Consider the following 24,109-nt stretch of genomic DNA (forward strand, 5'->3'; position numbering starts at 1 on the left):
CCTATGAAGTAGGCCTTTCTAGATGGTCTGATTCTAAGACACTGAATTTAACAAATTCAGGCAGCCCTTTGAAGTCCCTTATTCCAGACACTCCGCTAAGATCAACTCTTCCCCCTTCCTCCAAGCAGCACCGGAAGATAGTCTGCCAGAAGAAACTGTTTGCTGTACAAGGACTGGACCAAGTATAGCAGAGGTTAAAACACGGGAAAGAATGGCTTCCTCCAGAGCTGTCCTCTGGCACTGCAGGGTAAAAAGAGAGCAGATCTGAAGTAGCATGTGAAAAAAAGTGCATACAGGAGTAATGCACTGTTTCACACTTAAGCAAGGTTTTTTGTATTTATTTCAAAAGCATTCCCATTTATCTAGATTGCCTGAAAAAAGGAAGAACTTCCACCACAGAAATATTTCCATCACAAATGCCTGTGCTGTATCGTAGAGACAGCACAATAAAGGCACTAGAGTCTTTAGACTGGGCCTTGAGCTTTGGCCTCGGAGGAACATGCTTCCCAGTAAACAGCAGACTAATATTTCTAAGCATTTCTAAGGCATGTCACTGCATTACAGAAGCACAAGATTTAACTGGAGTGATCACCAAGAAAAGGAACAAGTACTGGTTTAAAGATCTAGTTTATTGGAGTTATCTGCCTGAAAATTTGACTAGCCCCCCTTTCCTTTTTGCCTCTTGAAGCTGTAAGACCTGGTTTATCAAGAACAATTACTGAAGAATTAGCGTTCACATGAATTCTCCTGAAGTTCGTGTTTATAGTAAAACCACAAATCTTATCTTTGACACTAAAATTCAGTACTGTAACAAACTGTTAGGAATACTTCTCTTCTAGGAGGCAAACAGCTATATGAAGCAAGTATGTATTCCAAAATACTGGGTGGGTATCAATTTACTACTGTAACTTTCGGGGTTATGTATTTTTAAATTCCTAGTGAAACTAGATAGTAATTTGAAGCTTTATCATACTTCCAGTGCTCACAGTTTTCCAGGTTAATCTTTCTGAAGCTACAGCTTTTTCTTCTGCAAGTAGCTTTTCCTTCTTTCTGTGGGAAATAAGAAAGAATGGAAGTTAAGATTGAGCAACTGGGGAAAAAAAACCCCAACACTCCAGCATACTGAAATTCACTTTTGCATACTACCAGGTTTCAAATGGCTACAAAACATCAAGAAATCTTTCCCCCCACCTTCGTATGGTAATTGAGATCAGCATATGGTATTTGTTAAGGCAAATTATGAAGGGATAAATCATCAGCAATATTAGACACAGCAGCTCCTACCACACCCTATGATATTTTGACAATTGCCACACAGTTTGAGTCAGAAACTATTACATTCTGCGCAAAACTGTGTGGCTTCTGTCTTCAACTCCAGCAAGTTCCTGCCTGAGCGCACGCACTACACAAAACCAGCTCCTACGGCTACAGAGGGAAGAGCTGCAAGGAAATCCCAAACCCTAGCAGGAAGCAACGGCTTTTCCTCTGAGATGGCACCAACCAGCGTAAAAAGCACAGTGTTAACTGCATGAAAAAATCCTTATCCTGTCTGCGTTACAGACCCTAGAACCACTTACGTTTCAGGTGACTAAGCCCGTCTCCCTTGTCAAATTCTCCCAAGTATTCCTTTAGTGTACTTTTAGCTAGGGTAGTTTAAGGGAGAAAAGAGAAAGACTTGTTAAATGTTGCAAAACAACTGCATTTCACCTCCACCAGCTGTGCAAGAAGAACAGAGGAATAAAACTTTTCTGGCTGGATTTACTACTTTTTGATCCTTTTACTTAAAAAAAAAAAAAACATAACATGCTTATACCGTAGTCTATCACTGTAGTGGAAGTAAAGCAACATACCTCAGTGAAGGCTTACAGCAGTTACCCCAGCACGCTGGAATAAGATTGCACATTACAATGACTGGACAGAAGAAGGTATATGCCATTTTCCAGGCAAAATAACAATGAAAATAGCAAAAGAGTTTTGTTAACATCGCAAGCCACAAAACAGAATTAAATTCCATTCTGCTCCCTGCAGTTCCCATCTGGTTTTAATTTGCTAGAGAAGACTGAAGTCTGTATTCAAAAAACAGACTGAGTTGTAAACATTAGTCTCTGCCAGCATTACTAGTAACTCGCGAGGTACTGGAGTTACCATGGAAAGGCAAGGGGGAGGGTGGGAGAAGGAGGTCTATGAAAGTAAGAGTTGCTCTGTCATTAAGCTCATTCTTTTAATTGTATTGTTTTAATCCATGAAATGAAAGTGAAAAGCGTTTGATGCTCAGAAGAAACACACTTGCAGAAAATCCAGTTGTACTCATCTCTATTATGTTTTGCAACATTATGAAATCTAACAGGGGAAAGTTGAGAAATGTCAGAACAGACTGCCTGGGCCACTGGACTCCCTTGCTTTATAAAGTTTGTAGTAACAGACCACATACTGTTGCCCAATTTATTTCTTGTCATGTTATCAGTAAAAGATCCGTGCTTCATTTCCTACAGAAATAGTTTTGTTAAATTGTGACAAACTAATGAGACTACAGCTAAGCGCATCTCATAGTAATATTTAACAAATTTAACAACATGCCTTTGATGAGATTTTGCCCCTTATCTCTGCCTTAGACTTCCTATGTAACAAAATGCCTCAAGCCAAATTTTTCATTGATCACCAGTTTTTAGCTTCTAGTAACCTATGCCCCTAACATGAGACACTGATGTGCTGTGAAAATACACGGTTTAAATAGAAGTGAAAAAAGGAGGAAGAGGTGTTTCTGCAGCAATACGGGCCTGGAGGGATTCTGTTTCACATTATACAATAGCTCCTCCTTCATTTTGATGAATCTTTGATCCACACTGAGCCCCAGCTCAAAAATTAAATTCAGGGGTGGCAGAAAGCGATTTTCTTATTAAACAGATCAATCCCTTGTTCACAGCATACTCCCACAAATGTTCAACACAACTGAGGTGATGGAGCACTACATTCTGGTGTCAGAACAATAACCCATAGGAGTGGTGAAGAACAACCAGAGACAATACCATAAGCCACTGCTGCCTCTCGCACCCAGAACAGGGCCTGACATACCACTTCCTAGTTAGGGCTCATTAAGAAGCTGGCAGTGTTCCAACATTGAGTTGAACTCCTTCAGTCACCATCAACATGGTCCTACTCCTATCACTTTTTACTTTGTTGTGTTACTACCCAACCAGTTATTCTTTCTTCCAACTAGCTGCAACACCTCCATGACTCCTCCAGCCCCTAGGCCAATCTAACAACCCCACGAGCTGTCTTGGTGCTGTTTTTGTCAATCCCATGCTTTCAGATCCAGCAGACTTCTGCATTGACTTCCTGACAGCAGGCATCATTAGCTAACAGCCATTAAGTTCCAGCAGGTCCTCATGTAAGGCTTCCTTTTCTTTCACATCTCTTTCACACATCTAAGGTATGTATATAATCTGACCAGCATCAGGAATTGTGAAAGGCTCATTTTGAAACATAAGCTTCTTAAACCCCACCCACCACTTAGATACAGTCTTTTCCCATGAAAGGATCACAGCTTAGACAAGATTTCGGCGAGTTCTCAAACAAGCAGCAAGAGCCTTTATTCTAAAGCAAAAAAACAACAACTGGAGCATGATTCCCCCTACACCCTGAGTTCTACTACCTACAACTTTAGCAATGGGACTTAGGGAAACTAAAAACACAGCAAGAACAACAGCTGGTGGTACCAGCCCTGCTTACATTCAGACCTTTCAATACCCACAAAGGACTTACGTGCAGTTAGCAGATCCTACTGTTTGAAGGAAACCTATGCTGGCTTAAGCCCCTGTCCTTCATGTGATTCACTGCTTTAGCTTATGTTTACGTACTGTTTAATAACAAATGGTTCCTTTTTATCTTTTGAGACTAGTAGTTCTACCAATGTCCAACTATTTAAGTGTTCACACAATTGTTAGCTTATTACTAATTTCATATAAATTACTGCAAAAAAAAAAAGATCTCCTTGGACAGAGCTGCAAAGCAAACTGCACAACAAGCGTGTAGAATTACCGACTAAAGTTCAACTAGCAGCAAAATTCTTGACTTTCATCTGCAAATTAAAAATATATTTGAGGACAAATAGAATTGCTCAACTTTCTCACGAGTCAAGTGATCATACTGGTATGTCTTTTTAACTGAATGAGCATGATTCAGACATCAGGCGATTAAGGTTTTACTGTCTGCATCTAAGTAATGATGCAAGAGGTTGCAAGTCTTTCTGTAAGCAGACACTCCATTTCTCTCCAGAGTTCAAGATCTTGAAAATTGTATTCTCAATCAGTATCCTTTCATGCATAGCTAGTTTTCCAAGGCAGCTAATATCAGCATGAAATTTTTGCTTCAGTGGGAAGAATCACAGTGAGCAGCTGAGATCTGTTCAGTTTTCCAAAATCCTGACTTTAAATGAAACAAAAACCCAGACCAAACTCCAAAACAACATCCCCAAACAGAGCATGACCACCACTGCTAAATAAGTGGAAAATACACAGAAGACTGGAGGGAAAGCACAGTTCTACACAGTAGTGACATTTCTGTGTAGCTGCTGGAAGAGCATGCTAGGACAAGCCTGCTGTTTCTATCTTTGCTCCACACATGGGGACACTTCTGCATGCCAAAGCTAGTATTTATCTGCTTCTTGCCTGAGTGATTCCAGGCCTGTTCTGCACACACTCTGCAGTTCCAAGAGGCTTCATACTTTTAGGTGGATTGCTGCAGACTGATTTGTCAGAAAGAGAGATTATTTATACTAAGAGTATGTGCATATTGTTCGTAAATAGGATGAGATCCACATGACAGCCCCAGATGCTTTTCCTCACAAATTTAACACCTGCGTACTGCTGCCAATAAACTCATGCAATGAGAAAACTGTGGTCTTGGACAGTTCTTTTTACAGTACCAGTAACCAGGACCATATGCATTTTTTGCATTTCTCCCTTATGAGAAAATCCAAGGGACTGCTATGGATTTCTTTATGCCTCTATTGATCAAGGTAGCAATTGGGGGGGGGAGGTTTAGGCTTTTTAAAATTTTGTTAAGTGGAAGCAGTTTGGCGTAGCTCAAACTAGACAGGTACTGTTACCAAGTTATCATATTCCTTTGCTTTATAGCACAGATATGTAACCAAAACCTACAGGTAGGAGTAATTTAGCTATGTATAAGAAGAGAAGTAGCAGCTGATGTGAAGACATTAATGGTTATTACCTAAATATATTCATGTTATAATGACTAAGAGGCACTAGAGTATTCAGTTTCACTGATTTCTCATGTTAGTCATGCCTGTGCATAGCATCAAAGTTCCCATGACAGCAACGGGAGAAGGATTAATTCCAGTTATGAGCTTTAATAGCCATGTTTTGGGGACTATCCATATAAAGGTAACCAGCAAGCTGCATTCTTGTTTCGCTTGAGAGGCTTGATGCCTTTGTGTTGTCTGAAAAGAAAGAATACTCTTGAAGTGCTGCAATGTAACTGCAGTGGCTGTACTACCCCTTCCACAAAGGCGGTCAGGGAATGTACTGACATCGTTCAACTGGAGCTGATAAACCAGCTCAGGCCTGCTACTTTTCTTCCCCTTGTCTCAGGTACCCAAGGTTTCTGGGGGAGGGGAAGACAGGAAACAAGCACTCTTCCTGCTCCCCAAACCTAAAAATAACCCGAGACAGTATTGCTGCAACATTTAAGCCTCACAAGCACTCAATAAAGCCTGAAATATTTATACTCTGGGCAAACAGTCACAGAACTCTTGGGTTTTGCCCAGTATCTTTTTATCATTATGCAAACAGATCAGGAGATTGTGGCAGGAAAAGTTTACTTTTCTGTGGGTAGAGATGAGCCTGCTGCCAGCTGTGTTTTTAAACGATAGCTTTTTTTCTGCCAGTATCTTAGAAGTCAGTTAAGCAGCAACTACAAGCTATGAGACTATTCTGACTTGTGAACTCAAGCACTAGCTTCCCCCCTTCAAGCACCTCTTGCTCTGTCATGAAAAAGTGAGCAGGTTTAGCAGTTTCTCTTTCACGTTAGAAAAGAAAAGAAACAATTATATTTAAGTTGGGTACAATTTTCTGCAGAAAAAGTTAATACAAACACCATGAATGAATAGGAAAAAAAAAATCACATATTACACACAAGTTAGAAAAAATTACATACAGCCAGCTGCCACTAGACAGATTTTCCATGACAGTATAAAATCAGACTGCACTAAATCATGTTCTTTTTGTACTTCCATCTATAAACATGGAAGTTAAATTCCTAGAAACTGAGAGTTGCAAAAAACCCCCAAGAGCTTGATTATGCCATGCAGACAAATTTAAGTCATACAGAGCATTTGCAGGACTTTGGAGGCATGCTTACAGGCTTCATCATTCCATCTCTCCTGCATTTAACCAGACTACTGATTTGGTGGTTAGAGCTTCTCTTTCAGAATGCTACAAGGGGAGACTGGGCATGAACATTTAGTTCCAGAACAGGAAAAAGTAAAAGGCGGACCTAATTAAAGATAAGCACCTTCCTTTTCTGTGCTGCTCATTCTTGAGCAATCTTCCTCATTCTTCAGCCAGTTTCCATGGCTTCTTTCTGCACTTCACACTATCCATTTGTTACATGGGAAACCTACAAGCTGATTTTGGAGAAGTCTGGTAGGCAGGTGGAAATTTAGGCATAAAATTGCCATTCTTTGATACAGCCTCCAGCCTAGTCACTTTCTTTTTATGTTTAGAGATAACACAGGTTGTCATTCAGACACCAAAACTATCTTAAGTTTTGAAAGTAAGAGTCCTTAAGTTTGAGAATAAAAAAGTTTAAATAGCTCTTACATGCTATATTTTTAGCTTACACATACTACCAGTTCACCATGATGTACCATAGTACACCTGGTTGTACCCATCCAGAAAGCTGGGGAAGAAGACAATCATGGAATAACTTTTTAATCCCACAGAAAGATGGCTCCCAGTCACCCTCTCCACCCCAAGACTCCAAAGCTTACTCAAATTTCACATATGGGCAGGAAACCAAAGTACTCCACACGGCAGATTAAGTGCCAGAAATCCGTAATAGTTCAGACACGAGTTCCCAACAGGAAGGAAGTTATAGTTAAATACAAGTCCAATCTGTGTTTCCCTCCACGAGCTCCATAAGATGAATGGAAATAAAAGCCAGGCTTTCCTGTTACACAACAGCTAGTTATCATGTGATGTAGGACGCAGCACAACTGCTCGAAATAGGGATGTTATGCACATGCAGAAGATCCCCCTCTAAACTGGTCTTTCAGAATTCTGCAGTTGCATACAATGCCTGTTTTCATCATTTCTATAACCTACTCTAGACATAGCCTTGAGCTACTTAAAAGCTGTATGTTGTTCAAGAACTACACGTTAGGCCTGCTTATTTTCCAATCAAGACAGCCAGATTTCAGTCTGTTTTCCTTCTTACAGTCCACCCTTTTGCTGCAGCTAGGGGCAAGGCCTCTAATGATGATGTACTCAATTCAGGCTGGGTTCCACCCCCCCCCCCTTTTTTTTTTTCTTCAAGTGAACAACAGCTTACAAAACCCACAAATGCTGATGAGAATGCTTTTCCAGTAAGTATTCTCCACTTAACGTCAGGAATACATCCTTTGCCTCAACCCATCTATTCTTTCATCCCTCCCTCTGAAGAGCTGTAGTTACCTCTAGAGGCTTCCATCATCCTCCCTTTGGTCACCCGTAATTGTAAGCATGTCATTTACATATACTGATATTTCATGTTTTGACTGTTTTATCTTTCATGTACTGAAGAACAGTTACTTTAACAGGCTAAATGGATCTCTGGTGTATGTTGTGAAGCTTGTTTACAGAAGAATGTATTTAATTCTTATTTTTTCCTGCAACAGTCAAAAAGGCCAGGAATCCCCTTTAAGCATTTCCAGTTGAGCACTGAGTATTTGATACTAAGGGAGTTTCAAAAAGGTATCACAAGTCAGACATCCTCCTGCTTAACAGGACTCAAAAATACATACATTAAAAATGTTAGACTTGTGTAAGGGAAAAGCAGATGAGTTTAATGAAGCATCTCATCTTTATTTATCATATTACAAGTAGAGCAAGATTTCAGCTTCTGAGCTACAGTAAAAGTGTTTCTAGGCAGTAAAGAAACCCCTCCTTCACTCCAGCGCCAACTGGGCATATCCAAAATTCACATTCAACCAAGAAACTCGGAAAGGCACACGAAGAAAAATAAAGTCTACTGGACTTACCTTTTTGGGCACACTGGGTTTTTTTGCTCTCTGATGGTCAATTACTATAATGGGGACTGACGATGCAGAAGGGTGAAGAGTACCAATTCCAAAAACAATACTCATTCTTGCATCATGGAAGAAAAACCCACTACCTATTTTAAACTGTTACTTCAGACATCCCTTAAAGGCTTTGGATTTTAAATATGGAATGGCTTCTGAACAGCTGTGAAGCTGAAATATCCAAGACTGCAACATGCTATTTCTAGGAAGATGCAACAGATGTTTTACACTTGTTAATATGTACATCCTACTCTAAACAGGATGTAGAGATTACTTGTAATGAATGCAATCAGTACATAATTGTTGCTCAACACTATTCAAGCAAAAAGAAGAGGCACCCAGAGCAAGATACTTCCTGTTAAATACATAGGCTCTCTACAGGAAAAGATCCAAGCTTTATGAAGCATCTACAGACATGCAGAAGCACCTTCCAGCAAGTCACTTCTAGATAGAAGGAGCATTTGTAGACAGCTCAACCACTGCTTACTTGTGATAGGCTATTTACAAAATACATTGAAAGGATGTAAGGATTAGTCATATGAGAAATTTGAGATGTAAGCCTATAGTTCTGATCAGACAAGGTAAGGCAGAGCCATTAAACCGAACAGAAGAGGACCCAAGTATATGAATATTCTTGCTAGGTTACAGAAGTGTGTGGAGTGAGGAGGTTTCTTTGTTTCTTTGATTTTAAATGAGGAAACAGTTCTAGAACACATGTTGCAGTATCCTTGCATTATTGAAATTAAAGGGCATGTTTAAGCAAACAGACTTAAACAGGAGATCAAGTGCAGAAGGTATCATACCCCTCAAGCAGATCACCTTGCTTTGCTAACTGTAGGATGAGGTTACAACAAGTCCAATGGTAAGTCTTCCTCCTTCATATAAGCACTCACACTTGGTCTACAAGGCAAAATTCAGATTGCTGCTCTTCTCCTTCGTATCTGTTAATGACTTCAATTTACTTAAATGGGAACAGGATTATTAAGTAGTCATACCACTGAAAGAGAAGACAAGACAAACCAATTTAGCTAACAGCTGTACTTCCAAGGCCAATAATATCTGCAGTGCACAATCTGGAAGAAAGTGTGGAGGAGCAGCTTGCCTGTTGTAGAAAGAAAAAAAAAACCGTAAGGCCCTGCACTGCCAACTCTTAGAAGTAGCACAGGCTTCACTACAGCCTTCAGGGTACAGACCTAATAATGCTTTGAAACAACGCTTCCCTCCCATCAATTAGGTCTACGCTAGCAACCGCAATGTTTGAGGAGTCTCTTTAAAGAGCTCCAAGACATGTAAAACTCAGTATGTTGATTCTGCACAGTATAATTCATCTTACAACACTGATTTTTTTTTTTCTTCCTCTTCATAGTACTTAGCCCAGTTTGAAATATCGCTGCTTGCCAGTTTTAAAAGACAAACAAAACCCAAGTCTAAATGCTTCATCAGTATTCTTTATTTTTGCCCAAAACTCCATTATATATATTCTCTGAAGTGACACTTCAATTTTGGAATTCCCTCTGTAGTATAGTAAGAGCATGTTAACACCCATATTCAGTGTTTGTATTTCGGGCCTAGTCTGAAGTAGATGATCTTGGACACAGGGAGGAAAAGCCTTAGAATGCTAGCCCTACTTGCATACAGAACCCAGTTGCATTTTTATGCAATTTTCCAATGTTAGTAGAAATTTAAAGGCTGTGTACAGTACTATCACACAATTGTGGTAATCGTGTTACTGCAAATCAGTAGCAGATTATTAAGCAAAGCTGCTATGTTTCAGATTCACTAAGAGAGATACCATTTAAAGTGTTCCAGCTCTCAACTCTTCTTGTACTCCATTAAGTATAGCAAAGCAGGTGCTTTGACACTAGCCATCAGGATTCCTATTAAAGTCTGGCTAGTCTGTTTAGCACTGCAGACCCGTATCTTTTATTATAGGTAGTCAGAGCCAAGGACTCAATAGCCCACTGCCACTATTTCCTAGTTATCAACATTTCCCCTCCCCAACAGAAGTCAGTGCAGATTCAACTTTATCTCTGAAGAGGAGACACTCAAGTTCAAAAACTGCTGTTAGCTGAGCCCAGACACTGTGGCTCCTACATGAAGTATAGCCTTTCCTATGCTTGTGCAGAGATAGGAGACAGAAGTGTTTCTCAGAAACAGTTTAAAAATAGGATCTGACAACTGCCCAGCATGCCTTTATAAGCTTATGAGCTTGCTCCAGCATATGAATGCTGGGGTAATGGAGCACAGCTTTGGAGATGAATTCAAACTGTAGCACCACCCTGATAAAAGAAATAATTTCATTTTGTGAAGAGTAGTCTTCTAAATCAGGACAGCTGTGACAATGACATTTTAAGTAACATACTCTTCTGAAGTTTTCTAATTAGAAGGCCCATAGCTCTTCTGGATGCTATTTGAGACAACTTACCCTGCCTCAGCAGATAAGACTACATTGAGCAATCTATCATCAGCCCGACAACATTGGGCCACAAACACTGTGGCCCAAAATAAGGCCGCAGAGCTACTGCACGGTTTAGCACTTACTGTGGAATAAAGCTGGCAGAAGACCTCTTAGGCTAGAGACTAAATTACTATCTCAATCTCATGACCAGTTACATGTCACTCACAGCCTCTTCAAGGGATTGCTTTGCCTATGCTAATAAAGCAGCACAGCTCTGCACCTCCCATTAGGTGGTTTTTGGGTTTTTGTTGGTTTTTTCTTTTACTTCACTGAAATTTGGGGAAATCACATGACAGTCATCTAACCTGATAAGGAAAGGCAGGAACATTGGCAGCAAGGAAAAGAGGGAGTTTAGCACAAGAATTAGATGCTAATGCTTGTTTTTCAGATAGCTCTTCAGCTTAAGTTCTTCTTGTGTCCTCCCCACTAGTTTTGACACACCCCAGATCTGCCACACAAGGTAGTTCCAGAGTTGTATTTTGTTCGTCTATAGCAGTTGTACTAACACTGGATCAAGCAGCTATCAAAGATCTGTACACGACAACCAACTGGACATAAAGACATATACTAATTCCTATAGACCATTCTGCTGTACTGTACTTGTGAAACTGTTTGAGTCCTAATAGGCCACATTGAGCAGGACTACAGCAGTCCTCAAAAGCTAAACCTTTAAAGAGACATGAAATACTGCCGCACTGAAGCTGCATTTCCACTTTTGAATAAGAACAACTGCATGACTGTGCATCATTACATGCTAGCAGACAGTGCTTCCATACTTGACCACAGGAGTGCAGGAAACGTGTTTGTTGAGCCTGTGGCTGCTCCCTGCCTCTATTAAAAAGTTCCCTCCAGACAAGTCACAGTAAGAAGTTTCAGCAGAGATAAGGAATCTCTTTTGTCCAACATTTAACAAGCACATAAATAGGGCAGCTAAGTTTTGTTTGGTTTCAAAGCTTACAAGCAACACAAACACTTGCTTTCCCTGCAACAGGACCACCTTCAGCTGCAGTTCTGGGATGCTGGAGCCCACAGTTCAGTAACTTCCTGACTCTAGCACACCCCAACTCTCAGAAAGTAGCAGTATTTCCCCCCATTTTCTTCCTAGAGATTCTCAAGAACCACCATTGCGCATCTTAACACTGACTGAGGACAGAGCTTAATACTGCTATACTGCTCTCCAAAGCAACCACAAGTCCATCAGAAAGACTCTATTTCAAATAACAAGGTCATGCTAGAAGAAGAAAACAAACCACTGCCCCACTTCACTACCTAAAGGTCATACCAGTGAGCTGAACTCAGTGCAAACTCCTACTAACCCTGGGATTAGCAGGCCACACAACAGCTTTAAACTTGCTCCTTTAAGTGATGAACTCAACTGTTAAGAGTTGTAGAACCAGCCAGTAACTTGTTCTTCTTCTAGAGAAGAACCTTACTAGTCTCAACTTTTTCAGAAAAGCTCATCATAACACAGAGCCTGAAGTGGTGCGCAAAGGAAGTTCTTGTCCTGCTGCTGTTCAAGCCTTGAACAGTCTCTACATCCAGGTGGATAAACTTATCAGTTGGCAGTCACTGGACCTGCTCTACTACATGCAAATAATGCACACTCATTTGACTGGTGACTGCTGTGACCCACAGGGGTTTTTTGTTTGTTTGTTTTAAGATTACCTCAGAACTCATCCAGTAAGAGTAATTCTTCACTGAATACCCCAGCTATTAGATTATCAGTCACTTCTGGAAGAAGCAAGCCTATTCAAAGGTTTATCCTGTTCCAACAAAATAACGTCTGTAAGTCCAAAATCCTGTGAACTCTTAACTAGGCTACAGTTGAGAAGAAATAGCACTTATCTTGCCACCTACAACTGCAAGTCAATCTAGCAGTGCCTTACATACTCTTAAAAATTTTTGAACTTTTTGAGTATGCCTGACTCCTTAAGCAGTGATTCTGGCTGCAGTAGCCAAGTGCCTTTAAGAGTTGCCTCTCAAAATTCCCTAAGAACTGCATCTTTGCTAAGAAAAAAAGCACACCTGATTTCACCAACAGTTAAAACCTGCACATCTCCATTCTCCCTGCAGCTGCTTCTTCTTACTCCTGTTCAAGCAGGAGTGTTTGTGAAGCCACACAATGAACATTCACATTAGAAAGCCATCCATTACAATTAGGCTTAGGCTAGATGCATTCTTCTCTTCTACTTCCCACATGATCACTTGCACCATCAAAAAAGGGGTGGTGCAGAAGCAAGAATGAACAGCTGGGAAAAGGTGCAGGATCATCTTTCAGCATGAGCACCACTTCAACTGTTTCAACTATGGCATCAATGCATACTCAGATCTATTACACTGTCAGTATCTCACTCCTCTTCTCCCCCCTGAATACCCTTGAACTCCTGTCAGTCCCTTTGTAAGGCTAAAAGTAAACAACAGTGTTTAAATAACAAGTCTTAGCAAAGGCACAGATCACATATACACGCACAGACAGGCTATCATGGCAAGTTAGAACCACAAGTCTAACTGCTGGAGAACATCCAGCCAATTGAAATATCCTTATTAAAAAGGAAAGAATTGTATGTCAGTAGGAATTGTTTCACTCCCTGGTAGGCTACCATAAATGCAAGCTACATGCTGTTTTTACCCAGTCTCCCTCTCTTACAGCTCCTTTCCTTGCCCTCACCTTCCAGATTAAGACACAGCTTGCATCAGACTAGCCTTTGGGCAAATTCCCTCCCCTGAGGCTTCCCTCTCAAAGTAGTACGCATATCTGTTTTTTACTCATCTCCTGTAGCAGAAGTAATTCAGAATGCATCAGACATTGTTTTGAGACTGCACTGCAACACTGCTGGAGTCACTGCTTCTTTGAAGATAACTAATACTGCTTCCCTGATAACAGCTAGTAGAATAACCTTGAAACAAACAAACAAAACATTATGACCTCATTAAAACATTTCTATAGCTTCATAAAAGCACAGAGACACCTCTATTCAAGTACTGCTGCAATAAGCTACCGGTTACACAGATAACTTTTAACATAGTTCACTTCTTGGTTTTCAAAGCAAAATGTGATATTAATGTGAGCTACCTAGGAGGGTGCTTTAAGAATTAAAGCTCTAGCTGCCACAGTCAAGCTTTTGATTTCCAGGTACTCTATATAAACTACTCTAACATAAGCATTCAAACTGCTCCTTTACAGTGAGGTAGGCAACTACTACCTATTTCATAATTATGGAATACATGCCTAAATGCAAGTAGCAATAAAATAGAAATGTGTTTTTTACTCATCTTAGTTCAAATTGATGTTCTTCATTTAACACATCTGCAAGGAAATATTCACCATGTCAGGTCCCAAATAAATCTGTTCTGTATCAAAAGAATCATTGTACACTGAAGGCCTCTCTGGAAGCTTCCATTACAAAGGGAGTATTTACCTTGTGTCATACTATGCCTACACAAGAAGAATCAATAACCCAGTCACTTAAACATTTGGTCAACAAACCAACTGCCTCCTCATAACGCTATTTTCAGTAAGTTTAAAAAAAAAAAAAAGCCTCACAACCTCTAGGACTCAAGAATCCTGCTCTTTATAGTACTCAGAACAAAACTGGTTGGTGCAAGGCTCAGCTGACAGCCATCATCTGACACTCAAAAAGGGGGAGGGGGAGTGCTGTTCTTTTAAGAAGCAGAGCTTATCCCCCAAAAGCCAGGCTCAAATGAGACTCCAAACTTTTGAGAGCTTCACCCTGTCTTATCCTTAATTACTGTCTCCTCCATTTCTTTCCTGGTATCCTTTTATAACCTACAAAGGAAAAACGTATCACTACTAGATGCTTCCAACCCTGTTGTCCTACCCCTCCCCCGACAACACACAAACACCCTGCAGGCTGTATCTCCAACTAATATGGACTACTTACAGCAACTCTCAAGTCCCCAGTCGCTTCTTATGTAACTAGACTCCACCTCACCATATTACTTATGTAACACGTATTAAGTAGCGTCTATTATACGGGAGTCTTCTATATTAGTCATATACTCAGTTACTTTCATTCCAGTAGTTCTCACGCAACACATTCACCAAATATTCAACCTTTATCCCCCACCAGGTTACTACTGCAGAGGAAAAAAGAAGAAAAAATATTCGCATCTATCTGTGGACAGACTGAGAATAGAAAAAGTGCTATGAAACACTTCTAAATGGAACAAGTCACTGCCCTTAAAGCATCAGCAATTTTAACTGTTGGTTTGTTCGTTGGGTTAGATGCAGAGGCTAAATTTACACCCTGCCATACAAGAACAAAACATGGGAACTGGCATTGAATTGCTTTGAAAACACGAGAACCCCACCCAAACAGTAACATGAGTTGCATTCCTTAAAAAAAAAAAAAAAAAAGCGTTAGGATTGGAAAACATACATTTTTCACTCCCCCCCCCATCAGAATATTGTAATAAAAGAGACCCAGAAAATATATTTGCCAAGCTTCCAAGCCTACCCATACCTGTGTGACAAGTTCATTTTCCTATGAACCTCAGAAAGTAAGACACGGGGCATCTTCACGATATTTGCATACCATAGTTTTCATTTGCACTAAGTATATACTTAAATCCCTGCGTTAAAGATGCGGGCCATGTGCGGCCTAACTTTGTAATACACGCCACATCACCCCACAGAAAAGCTGCTCAACTCCTACAACAGGATCCAACAACATACAAATGAAAGAACATCGATCCGTTTTTCCATAACGAAGATCTGTTCAAACAGAATAAAGTCATTAACAGCTTGCAGATTTTTTCCTTAGCCCCCCCCCCACCCCGTACCCCCGACAAAGCAACACTGGAAATGCGACGACCTCCTCGTCAGAAGAACAACTCCGCATAGCCTGTATTTTCCTCAGCTGTTTTAATGAGGTCATTTAAACATCGCTTAAACCGACTCTTTCAGCAAGTTACTCGGTAAGAACCACTCTATGATTCCGGGGAACCTAACTTACAGATAAACGTGCTCTCGTACAGGAGAAGGGGAAGCCGAGCGAGAGCTTTTACGTTAGCACCGCCGGAGGCCCGGCTCGGGCGGAGCGAGTAGGCGCCGAGGAGGAACCTTCCCTTGCGGTGGGTAAAGCCTTACGCAGGGAGGGGGCGGAATGGAAAGCTTCCCCCGAGCGCAGCTACACCCTGGAGATGGGTGGAGAGTAAGGAGAGAAGCGAGAACCTTCCTCGGCGGCAGCTACACCCTCCTGCACAAGGTCAATGGAGGAAGGGAAGTGGGAACCAACGCGGCACCGACGGCATTGTGCGGGGAGGGGGAGGGAAGCGGGGACTCTCCCGGGCAGCCGCCGCCGCCTCAGCCAGCTTGGTCTGCAGCCAAACCCCACAAGAATGCAACGCGGTCACATGACCTCCGGCGGACGTGCAACTCCCTTCCCTCTCCAGGGAGACCCTGCGCCATCTTGTACTGACGCAGTTACAAAAGCAGGCACCGCTCGCTCCTCTCTCGCTCGTCCCCCGCTCCTCTCCTCACAGCCCCGGCACTGTTTGGGAAGGAGAAGCCAAGGCCTGTTCCCGCTTTCCTTTGCGCCAGCTCTTCGGGGATCCCCCGCCCGCGAAGTCCTCCCTGGCGCTGGGATCATGGCGCCCGTTTTCTCCCTTTGCACCAGCCTCCCCCGGCAGCTCCCCAACCCTGCCCAGCTGCGGCTGCCCCTGCTGCAGGATGATGTCAGCGCCAGCCAATCGGGGAGCGCCGGGCTGGCGCGGCCGGCCTGCCCATTGGCTCCCGCGCAGCTCCCGCCCCCCTCCTGACTCCGTCTCCGCCGCGGTTCGCTGCGGAGCCGCAGCCAAGGCACAAGTGGGGGGAGGGGAATAAAAAAAAACCTACACAAAAAACCGACAACCAAACCCACCAAGACGCCAGCCGCCATTTCGCGCAACAACAGGCAGAACCCGAGCGAGCAGCCCAGCCAAGCGCCCTAAGGAGAGAGAGAAAGAGAGAAACAGAGACACACGCACAGAAGAGTTAGACAGGAAAAAATACCCATAGACTCCGCCATGATCACAAGACGTTTAATCGCCCCCCTCCTCCCTCAGACTCAACGCCCCATTACAGCCGCCTCCTCTGCGTCCAACCAGCTAGCAGATCCCTTCACCTCGGCTCCCTCCTGCCGCAGCAGCAGCTGTTTAGAGCCCCAAACTCCCTCTGCCCAAGGTGTGGGGGGACGCTAGTCTATGGCGCTGCTGCTAACTGCTTCTCCAGTCACCCGATTGTGGCGGCTCCATCGAGGCAGGGTAAGAGCTGCCAGCCCAGCTTTTATCTGGTGCCCCGAGTTTGCGCACTGAAGGAGGCTCGCTCAGCCCCTGGTGGGCGTCGAACGAAACCCCAGCCGCCGCCTCCCCTCCCTCAATCAGCCGTATCGCTGGAGGGGCTGAAGCCGGGCAGGGAAGGCAGGGCGGCGTGCGGGCAGGAGAGGCGCTGGGAGGGGATATGGCGAAAGGAAGAGGAGCTGGGTACAAACGGCAGAGGCTGCGCCTGCCCCGGGACTCCGAGCGAGCCTCTCGCTTTGCCGGCTCCCGCTGGTCGGAATATAAGCAGACGTACCTGCTCCCCAAGTGCCGTTCCCTAAAGGGGAAGCTAGGCTCCTTCCCTGCAGAAAAGAAACGCCTTCAGCTAGCGCTGTCCCACTCGCTTTAAGAAAAGCAGCTCCCTCCCACTTGCCTTATACACGAGCCTTAAACGCTCCGGGGAAGATTCTCAGCCTCGAGTGTCTTACTGACAGGAGAGATTCAGTCAGAACCTCCACACCGCCCTGAACGGGTCTCAGTCAAAGCTCCCGCTCCCTCCCCTTTCTCATCCCCCTCTTCCCCGCCCCTCAAGTAAGTTCCTCTGCCCGTGTGAGGGCCGGCGGGTCTGCCCAGCTTTTCGCGTACTTTGTGGCGGAAATTTACTCCTCAGCTTGAGATTCATAAAGAATAGGCACGCTGACAGCAGCGACGCTGGTGAGGAGGAAGCCGGAGGTGGGGGAGAGAGCAGCTGAGGAGGGAGTTTTGGCGTTTCTGCCTCAGAGGATGCAGTTCTGAGTCAGACATCCGCCCGCCCGCCCGCCCGCCTTCCGTTCCACAACAGCCCGGACCGGAGCCCCTGCCCCTCCCCCGCGGTCTGCGCCTCCGGGGCTGCGGATCGCCCCCGGCAGCCGCCCCAGCTGCGGCCGCCCCTCCTCCGCTGCCCTACTTCCCTCCGCACCTCCTCACAGCCCCCCTGCCCAGCCCCTGCCGCAGTCTGGTGTCTCGGCCGCGCCCAGACCCCAGCCGTTCAGCGTAACGTGCAAAGCGGTGTTGCAAAATGGACACTGAGGGCTCGGCGGGCGCAGGCTGCGCTCCAAGCCCGTAAGCAAAATGGCGGCTGTTTGGCTTCGCCTTGGTAACCCTGCCCCTGCCAGGCGGGGCGGGTGAGCCCCGTGCAGTGGGAGGGAGGGGAGAGCGGACGCCATTTTCCAGAGAGAGGCAGTGACATAGAAGGGAGCGTAGGAGGCTGAAAGGAGGGAGACACGGGAGCAGCGGCGGCAGCGGGGTTTGTACACAGGTCCCAAGGCAAAGGCGCTTCCGAGCTGGTCCCTGTAGGGTTCTGCGCACTGAGCTAGGTTTGGGGGGAGGGGGGGGTCTCCTCTTTCCTTTCTTTCCCTTTTCTTTCTTTTACCAGAGCCTGCTGAGGGCTGAGTCCTGCCTAGGGTAGGGATATCCGCAGTGGGGCTGTTGCATTGTTTTGGTTGGGATAGAGAAGGGGCTCAGCTGAGGGGTCCTGCTGCCTGGCCTGTGACCATTACAGGTGAGTCTTTGGTTATTACCAGCGTATTCTGCTGTGGGTGCTTTGGGGAGGGGGGGTGGCAAAATGGGAGCGAAATGCGACGGGAACGTCTCATTACCCCCGGAAGGGAGTATAACTCCCTTCCACCCTGAAATGTGTTCAAATTCTGGTTAAGTTGCCTTGAATTTGTTTTTCCTTTTGTGGGGTTTGGTTAAAAAATGGCAGGCTGTCGCTATATCTTGTGAATATGGCGGGTTACTGTAACTGGAGGAGCTGAGGAGAATTTTTTGGCAGTTATGCCAGATTTATGCATTATGCTTGGAAAAAGAGCCTAAAGGGGCTATTCTGTGACAACATACGCTTCCTTAGACTGGTGGTTTTAAGAACGGGTTTGTGTGTTACTGGGACTGCGTATTGAGTTTTATGAAGCTTAGGGAAAACCTATTCTCTTCCTCCATCCTGTATATTTTTGCTTTGTGGTACTAAAATGGCTCGTTATAGGCCTAATCTCTCTGCCTTCCACACCCCCGCCTCCTTTCCTCCCTCCCTGCTAATATCTCCGCTCCGTGGTGTAACCTGGACAAACGGAAAGCAGTCCTCAAGAGTTTCTGTGCCAATTTAAAAGGGGATCATTCTCTCCACCCCCTTTCTTGAGGGTGTAAGTAGTTATATCGGCGCATCCCTTTCTTGCTGTAGTTTCTGCAGCCGGTGTTCGGGTTCCTTGGGTGGCATATTACAATCTCTTCCGTAAAGAAATAAATATTGGTGGGGTAGACCCCATTGCTGCAGCCATAGGGGAGGAGAAACAAACGGTTCACTGTGTAGTACTAAATAGGGTAGAGAAACATAATATAGCCTGATTATCAAGTCCTCTATTCCCCCATACTCAGCCATTAGGGAATGTGCGGTGGCTAAAAGCCCTGAGGTCCCTAAAATGGTACATACTACGCGTCATTAAAAGCAGAAGTTTAGTGCTGCATCTAGATTTAGGAATGTTTTAGTCTGTTTATTTACAGCACCTTAAAGGAATAAAAACGAAACGTTTTTGTTATTCAGGGCTCAGATCAGAGAAAAGAAAGAGATATCCATGGCTGTACTTATAATGCATGATTAATTGATTATAATCACTATACTTTTAAAGTTACTTTTCAAAAAATGTGGAGCAAATTTTTTAATTTCCCTCTTTTGTCCTTTAGAGATTCTAAAAATGGCGGCCTCAGGCTGATGTTGTGGTAATCTAATCAGCTCGGGTCCTCCACACCCCATGCAGTGCGTTTGTCTGCAGCATATTAGAGTCTTATTATGTTTAAATGAAAAGACTGTTCCCTTCAAATAACGTACAAAACATCTCTTGACTTTACTCCGATTTAAAAATGCTGTGTTCCAGCTGATTAATTTTATTGGTTATGTGTGTGAAAGGCAAGTGAACGAGACCACTCTTGTCGGGGAAAAGGGGGGTGGAAAGAGGCAACAGACTCAAGCAGCTTCTCTGAGGGGTGTGTATAGGTTGCTGTAAGGTAATACGTATGGAGGTTTAATAATTTGGAAAAGCTCTGGCGTTTGTGATGGCTACTGTATGTCTGTCCATCCTATTAACGACATAAAAGCAGTAATATTTATCAAAATAAGTAGTGGATTAAGATCACTAAAACAGTCAGCTAAATTCTTTGTGGAACCACGTTTGTGAACGTCATGTTCACCTTCCAGGAAATACCTTTGCTGGACATCGGGGTAGTAATTCCATGTATTCATGGTTTGAGAATACGAAAAGAACTTAATATTTACGGAAATAATGCACGCGAGATTATAACCTGTTACTTTATTAAAGACGCGGAATTTCTTCTGCCACCATGTAATCTTCGTATTACATTTTTTCTTCAGTTTATTTAGCATATTGCTGTATAAATTGTATATGTGGTAATATACATAGAAATATTGAGGGAAAGTGCAGTTCCTAACCTCTAATTTTTTTCCTGAATGAAATATGAACCTTTTAGTATCACCACTATAAATATGTTTGGGTGGGGGGAAGGGAGGTCACAAGGATTTATTATTTGGTAGTCGGTATAGTGTACTTTGATACAAACTGTGGAGGCTGCAAACCGTACGTTTTAAGCAACAAAAAAGAAATTAATTTTTCACCTTTTTTTTTTTTGGTATGCCTGTCTTTAATCTTGTCCTTGGTTTAATGAGGTATGAATTCCTATTCTAGTACAGCTTTGGAACCTTCTGGATTTAAACAATCAAAAGTGCGGTATTGAAATGGCAAAACTGTCTTCAATCTCTGAAGAATTTTAATTTAGATACCGTTTAGAAGCCCTGATGTGTGGTTTAAGGTACACCTGAAGTTGAACATTAAGATAGTAAGACTTTGAGTGTTGTTAATGCGTGCCTTTCGTCTGTTTTGAGGCCAAAGGCTGAGTGATTTCAACCACCAAGTGATGCATTAATAGTCCAGTAATGCATGCTTCCATCATACCTTCCTTATTTATATAGTTTTGATTTTTTTAATAAACCATGTCTTACTCTGTTTATTAAAAAGTATATGAATAAGATTCTAAAGAGTGTACGTATGAGCCTTTTTGGAAACCTTTTGCCTATTTCTTTCCTCTCCTTAGGTTTAAAGCTCCTGTTCTTGTGAATAATTTTTTTAACATTATGACTTAGAGGGCTAAGCAGCTCTGCAGTCTAACTTCATGGCCTCAGTCATGTTCTCAAACAGACATCTGATTCAAGATTAAAATGAAAATAATTCTGTATGCTTTATAAAAACTGTTCGGGGGGAGGGAATAAAATAAACCCAAAGATTGAAAAACTCATACTCGAATTTTACAGCTATTCTTATAGATTGCAAATTTTATGCACTAAGAACCTCTTGGGAATTTTGAGATCTTCCAGAGTTTTCCTGTATGAGTTTTAGTGAGTCAGTTTGCCTTTGTGACTCAGTTTCGCCATTTGTAAAAACAGACCTGTGATTTGTTTTAAGGAGACAATATTACAAAGGAAATACTGCCTTTATTTTTTAACTCCATTGATGTTGATATGTTAAAGTATGTTCATAAAAAGTGAAATACCCCCCCCCAACTAATAAATACTACTTGAAAGAGGGAAGGTTTGAAATCTAAATTTCTTTTTTTCAAGAGAGATTTCTGATGTACAAACATTGTGTTACAAATGCAGTAATATGGACTATAGTTGTAAAACGGTTTATGTATCTTCAAGCTTTTCATATCTGCAGGAAAAATCTGCTTAGCTGTCACTTAGCCTTTTGGGTGAGCTTTTTTGCCATCTGGGAAATTTTAGAGAGGAAATAATACTGGCTTTTTAGACTATATCTAGGGGAAGTTTCTCTTAGCACTAAAATTCAGATTACTTTTAGGAGTTGCATTACCTCATATCTTTGGTACAGTTTCAGCACACACAACTGTTAATATTCTGTTGGAAGGCAACAGAAATACAGAAACTGGTGTCACACTGAAGGCTGTAGTGTCTCTCTAGTCCTGATCTCAGTTTGATTTAAGGACAATCTTAATTTTGCATGTATGCTAATGCTAATTTTAGTAAGGACTATTTGTGGGACATAGTTAAGGTGTGGTGTACGGAATTGTAGAATCGTGGCATTGTTCTGAGTAGATTAATGCAAATGAAGGTTTAATGAAAGTATTTTGCTGTTTTCATGTAACATTCTAACAAAATTCAAGGGGGGGTGTGTAGATTGGTGAAGATATAAAATAAAACCCAATTCAGACTTCTGGAGGGATCCTAAAGAAGTCCATATATGTTATTGGCCTTGTGACTTCCATACAAATGAGCATTTGTGAATCTCTCAAAAGCAAATTTTGTTGGACAGTGTTTTTGGAACAGGTACAGTGTTTAAATGTTTCCACTGTGCAAATAGTAGTTTTGATTTATTGCTAAGAATGAAACTTAAGGCATCTCGGGGAGGGAGGGGGAAGTTTCAGCATACGTAGAATGTGGATTAAGAGAAAAAAAAATACTTGTTATTCTTCCAAATTCTGGATTATTTAAGATATTAATTGTAGTGGGCTTTTGAATGTTGCAAGATTAATATTTCTAACTACATCAGTGTTCACGTTTTCTTACTAACTAAAGAATTGTACTCACAAAAGTTAACCTAATCTCTTTGAGGATCCAAAATTCTGCTCGTGACCTTCTTACTACAAAAAAACCTGCTATTGTGCTATTGTTGTATTCAAAGACAAAGCTGTTGTTACCTTTAAGGCATAACAAACTATTTAAAAGAAACCTTGTGAAGGTTTCGTATACTTGCTAGGAGATATTGAGATTATTTTTATTTCCTCTTACAAATCTTAATGTAGTATTAATGAAATGGGCAAGATTTTAAGCTCTGCTGGTTCTTACAAAATTGTAATAATTAAGGTTATCTGTAAACCTTTGAAGACAGTTTTGTTGTACAAAGTATATTTTTTTTTTTTAACGTGCCTGACTTAAGTGCTTTCTTATCTTTAGTTTTTATAATTAAAATATTTGGTAAGAACTGTGGTAAATCATAGTGTCCACTCAAGTTGTGTTTCAGAAGTACAAATGAAGAATATATTGAAGTAGCACACAGATTGCATCCAGTGCAAGTAAAATGTGTTTGTTAGTTTTATATATTTTAAGTAAGAGTGCTATCTCTCCTTTCGTATGATAGTTCATACACTGCTTAGATGGGGATGCAGTGTTGTAAAACTTAGGTGAGACTTGCAAGGGACCAGCAGTTTTGCAAATCAGGCTAAGTATGGGAATGCCAAAACAGTATTGATCCTAGATCTAGCATTTAGTTGTAAGTTAACATTTTTCAATAGGTGTAGATATTAAAATGTCATAGTGTGGGCTCAAGTTTAGAGGAGCTTTTTTTTTTTAATCTTATTCTCCTTTGTAGTTGTGTGTTGTGCATTGTTTTATGCCATCGTAGTCTAGGTAATCATTCACTTTTGTATCTTTATCTCAAAAATAAATTACCGTCAAGTTCAAAGACAAGATAAAATGAGATTTTAATGACATTATTGTACTTTATATTAAAACTTAAGACGCAGGATCTGTAATCTGTTGTCCATTGTTGGTTATTTCATCAGTCATAGGAAGTGATGAAATTAATATCCTATATTTACAAAGCCAGAATTTAAAATGTGTACAGGATGGTAGGATTGGATCTTTTACCTTGAGGAGCTCTGAATATTTAAATTGGTTCAGTGTTCATTATTCTCTAGCTCTTCTAACTTGACTAGGTCTAAAGGTACTTTTTCCTTTAACAGTGGGTGATGCTCTTAACTTTCCTTGAGTAGACAAAAGGAGCTAACTCCTAATTAGTATGGTTATAATGGGGCTGTGTTTAAAACCATATCACAAGACAGATGATATTCCATGTCTAGACAGTTAATCCTATCTTAACTGTTCGTTTAAAGAAACTTTTCCAATGAGGAATGTTTTTAGTAGGTTCTACTTAAACTGAAGGTGAAGACCTGAGAATTACAGCAACTCATTTATAGCTTTTTGGGGAAGGTATAGAGAGATTACACCTCTCATTTGGTTTCCCAACCTATCATTCGAG

The 24,109-nt window shown here is 42.1% G+C and overlaps 2 protein-coding genes across 56 annotated transcripts in view; one reads left to right on the top strand and one right to left on the bottom strand.

Moving 5' to 3' along the window:
* Window positions 1–18,105, bottom strand: part of LOC148054503 (uncharacterized) — a 69,048-nt gene extending 50,943 nt beyond the window's left edge. For 5 of the 49 annotated variants that reach the window (XM_087768055.1, XM_087768053.1, XM_087768056.1 and 2 more), the window contains exons 1-3: window positions 17,661–17,965; window positions 17,332–17,377; window positions 974–1,050 (exon numbers count right to left, since the gene is read on the bottom strand). In XM_087768055.1, the coding sequence (XP_087624181.1) occupies window positions 974–1,050; window positions 17,332–17,377; window positions 17,661–17,697 (160 nt within the window). In that variant the 5' untranslated portion in view covers window positions 17,698–17,965. The other 44 variants (XR_015707068.1, XR_015707063.1, XR_015707065.1 and 41 more) reach the window with 34 other exon arrangements.
* Window positions 18,106–18,270: 165 nt separating this feature from the next.
* Window positions 18,271–24,109, top strand: part of KMT2E (lysine methyltransferase 2E (inactive)) — a 63,404-nt gene continuing 57,565 nt past the window's right edge. For 6 of the 7 annotated variants that reach the window (XM_087768037.1, XM_087768038.1, XM_009462889.2 and 3 more), the window contains exon 1: window positions 18,271–18,555. The gene's annotated coding sequence lies outside the window, so the exon portion shown is untranslated. The remainder of the gene's footprint in view (window positions 18,556–24,109) is intronic. The other variant, XM_087768043.1, reaches the window with a different exon arrangement.

The sequence above is a fragment of the Nipponia nippon genome, unplaced genomic scaffold (assembly GCF_047370975.1).
Source record: "Nipponia nippon isolate SJK-2023a ecotype South Korea unplaced genomic scaffold, ASM4737097v1 scaffold_3, whole genome shotgun sequence".
Taxonomy (NCBI): Eukaryota; Metazoa; Chordata; class Aves; order Pelecaniformes; family Threskiornithidae; genus Nipponia; species Nipponia nippon.